This window comes from Octopus bimaculoides, chromosome 3, assembly GCF_001194135.2.
Source record: "Octopus bimaculoides isolate UCB-OBI-ISO-001 chromosome 3, ASM119413v2, whole genome shotgun sequence".
Classification (NCBI taxonomy): Eukaryota; Metazoa; Mollusca; class Cephalopoda; order Octopoda; family Octopodidae; genus Octopus; species Octopus bimaculoides.
The window spans coordinates 123,205,617-123,209,698 of NC_068983.1; the positions used below are offsets into that span (position 1 = coordinate 123,205,617).

General features: G+C 36.0%; 1 protein-coding gene across 7 annotated transcripts in view; it reads left to right on the forward strand.

Moving 5' to 3' along the window:
- Positions 1-4,082, forward strand: part of LOC106875681 (uncharacterized) — a 57,737-nt gene that overhangs the window by 25,353 nt on the left and 28,302 nt on the right. For 6 of the 7 annotated variants that reach the window (XM_052966524.1, XM_052966528.1, XM_052966529.1 and 3 more), the window contains exons 5-6: positions 794-897; positions 2,897-2,953. In XM_052966524.1, coding sequence (XP_052822484.1) covers positions 794-897; positions 2,897-2,953 — 161 coding nt within the window. The remainder of the gene's footprint in view (positions 1-793; positions 898-2,896; positions 2,954-4,082) is intronic. The other variant, XM_052966530.1, reaches the window with a different exon arrangement.

Genomic DNA, 4,082 nt, shown 5'->3' on the forward strand with positions numbered 1-4,082 from the left:
ATAGTGTATATATACATATAGTATATATATATATATATATATAGTATGTTAAATATTCCAAGGAATTTCATTAACAAAGTATTGGTTTTGAAGTTTTCTTGCCAATATTTATCTCCATTAAGGCAGTGAGCTGACAGAATTGTTAGTGTGCTGAGCAAAATGCTTAGTAGTATTTTGTCTGTTTTTAAGTTCTGAGTTCAAATGCTGCCAAGGTTGACTTTACCTGTCATCGTTTTGGGGTTAGTAAAATAGATACCAGCTGAGTACTGGGCTCAATGAAATCAACTTACCCCCTCACTTGAAATTACTGGCATTGTGCCAAAATTTAAAACCATTATTTATATCCATACACTGACATACATTTATATCAATATATGAGAAGGTGCTGAGAAGTTCATGGATTTGGGGAAAAGAAAATACAGGAGGATCTGGTTATTATGGTTTTAGTCAATATATTCCCCTCCCAGATTCACACACTTATTGCAGCAGTCCTTCAGGTGTTCTAAGCCCTGTAAAAGAACTCAGAAGGTTAGACTTTCAACCAGGCTTTTTGCAATACCCTTAAAGCCTGGAACTTTTTAACACCCGCGTACATGTGTGTGTGTGTTTCATAAGCTTCCTAATAGTTTCTATCTACCAAATTGCTCTTACATTGCTGTAGTAGAAGACACTTCCTTGCTGCACATTAGGATCAAACCTGGAACCTTGTATTTGTGAATTGAACCAAGCAATCATGCCAGCATTCATTTACTCTCTGTTTAATACAATGATGCCTTCTGCTTGTCTTTTCTAGCACATCACTCTTGCCTTTAATGAATACACACGTGACAATACTATGTTTAATCCTCTTCGCTCAAAACGTCCTCTCCAGAAACCAAATCAACCACAAAGAGAATAGTGAGTATCTATAGAGAATTGTTTTACTTGTCATCATCATCATTATTATGGTGGGGAGTTGGCTGAATCATTAGCATGTTGGACAAAATGTTTAGCCACATTTCATCTGTCTATGTGTTCTGAGTTCAAATTCCACTGAGGACTTTACCTTTCACCCTTTCAGGGTTGTTAAAATAAGTACCAATTGAACTCTGGGGTTAATGTAAACAATTTACCCTCTCCCCCTAAATTGCTGGCCTTGTGCCAAAATTTGTAATCATTATTATTATTATTATTATTATTATTATTATCATTATTATTATTATTATTACAGTGTAGAGCTAGCAGGATCATTAACATGCCGAGCAAAATGTTCAACAGCATTTTGTCTATACATTCTAAGTTCAAATTCCACCAAGATTCAATTTTGCCTTTCATCCTTTTGAGATCAGACAAATAAGTACCAGTCAAGCACTGGGATCTATGTAAGTAACTAATCCCCTCTCCCAAAATTCCAGGCCTTGTGCCTGGCAGAATCATTAGCACACCAGGTAAAATGTTTAGCAGCATTTTGTTCATCTTTATGTTCAGAATTCAAGTGCCATTGGGGTGGACTTTGCCTTTCATCCCCTTTTGGGGTTGATAAAGTAAGTACCAGTTGAGTACTTGGGTTGATGTAATTGACTTACTCCTCCCCTGAAATTGTTGACCTTGTGCCAAAATTTGAAACCATTATTACTATTATTATTATTTCCATTATTATTAAGGTTGTGAGCCGTGGAGGCGCAATGGCCCAGTGGTTAGGGCAGCGGACTCATGGCCATAGGATCACGGTTTCGATTCCCAGACCGGGCATTGTGAGTGTTTATTGAACGAAAACACCCAAAGCTCCACGAGGCTCCGGCAGGGGATGGTGGTGAACCCTGCTGTACTCTTTCACCACAACTTTCTCTCACTCTTATTTCCTGTTTCTGTTGTGCCTGTAATTCAAAGGGTCAGCCTTGTCACACTGTGTCATGCTGAATATCCCCGAGAACTACGTTAAGGGTACACATGTCTGTGGAGTGCTCAGCCACTTGCACGTTAATTTCACGAGCAGGCTGTTCCGTTGATCGGATCAACTGGAACCCTCGACGTCATAAGCGACGGAGTGCCAACAAAGGTTGTGAGCTAGTAGAATCATTAGTCATTATCATCATCACTTTTCCATGTTTGCATGGATCAGATGGAATTTATTAAGGTAGATTTTCTATAGCCAGATACCCTTCCTATTGCCAACCCTCAACTGTTTCCAAACAAGGTAATATTTCCCCGTTGCCAGACATGTTTTCACAGAATATTGGAAATGAATGACAGTAAAAGTACCTTCCAGTATTTTCTTCTTGCATGCTACATTCTGAGTTCAAATCCTGACAAATAAACTTGGCTTTACATCCATTTGGCGGGGTTAGTCTAATTAACCCCTCCCATCAAAAATTGCTAGTTTTGTGCTTAAATTAGAAACTTTTATTATTGTTATTTGTTTTGTTTTTGTTTTTTTGTTATTGTTATGATTAGGAAAATCATAAGAATATTGGATTTCTTCTGCCGCTTTACATTAAAATCCTGCTGTGGTCAACTTTAATTTTCATCTTTCTGGGGTTGATGAAATGAAGTACTAGTCAAATGCTGGAGTCCATATCAACTAAAGTCTCTTCCTAAAAAACTGTTGACCTTATATCTAAATCAGAAGCAATTATTATTATTAATGAGAGATGATACAATGTCATTAAGGATTTAATTACATTGAGTTTTAATTCTGTATGGAGTCTGGTTTGCCTTTTATTCAGCTGGGGGGAATTAAATCAATTACACTGCTCGCTCCATTGACATTTTGAGAGTTTGTTAAAGTGTCAGAAACAGTAAGACTAAATATGTCTTGCAATATTTTGTTAGGTCTCTTTATGTTTGATTTCAATTTACATTAAAAAAAAAAAATTATTATTTTTTATTTCTTTTGTTTTTTTTTTCCCCCCTGCAGTGTGGAAAAATTATCTGAGAAGACTGGTCAAAACTGTGACTTTTGTAAATATTCAAAGTAAGAAAATGTCTTCAAAATTATTTTCAGATATTTTTGTTTTGTTTTTGTAGTTTTTTTGTTGTTTATTTGTTTTGTTGTTTTGTTATTTTTGTTCTTTTCATTTTTTTTTCTTTATATATGTCTGGTGTTGTGGAAATGGTTGTATCAGTAATGCATCAAACCAAATGCTTTATCTCTCAGCACCTTCAGTTTAAAATCTACCATGGATAATGAATTAAGGACTAGGAAATATTGAAGTACCAACATGGCTATAGCCTTTGGGCTGAAATGCATCAAAGAACAAAAGAATATATATATATGTGTTTGCATGTATGTAATGTATATATGTATCTATGTATAAAATGCATATATGTATGTAATGTATATATGCATGTGATGTATGTATGAATGCATATATACATACACACATGCATACATATATACACACACTCACTCACCCACTCACTCACTCACTCACACATTCACTCACTCAGTGATACATTCTACAAAATGTGCCTTGTACCTTATCAAGAGAGATGTGAAAATTTTCATTGCTGAGTAAGACATCTACCACATGGTTGTTCTTTAGTCTCATTTCAGCCCTGACTAAGCAGAACTATGATCAAAGATATTCCAACCTTGACCATTCCATCTTTTTTTCGTATATCTGGGACTACATAGTCCAATATGCCCAGCCCATTTAAAAATTGTAGGGTATGATTTGAGGGTGATCTAGCATCTACTACTAGCAGGTTGCGTGAGTATGTAGTCTCTGTCATTGTCTCATATATATATATATATATACTAGCAGTATAGCCCGGCGCTGCTCGGGATTAAGTGCTTTATTTCAAACCAAAATAAGTAACATCGACATCAGATTTGAGCGAAATCCGTTGAAATTGGTTTGGCTGAAAATGGTTTGCTGGCAATTTGATTGGGAAATCCCATAAGGAATCAGTTTATTGGTTATTTTCACTCATTGACTCTTTTTTTAAATGTTGCATTAGAGATCTGCATAGGAGAAGGTTGATCTGAAGGTTTGCATTGGGGATCTGGATTGGAGTAACTTAGGAAAGCTTACCAACAACCTTAACCAAAAAATAAGGGGCCTGTCCCTTCTAGGTTAACTCTAACCCTAACCCCTAAC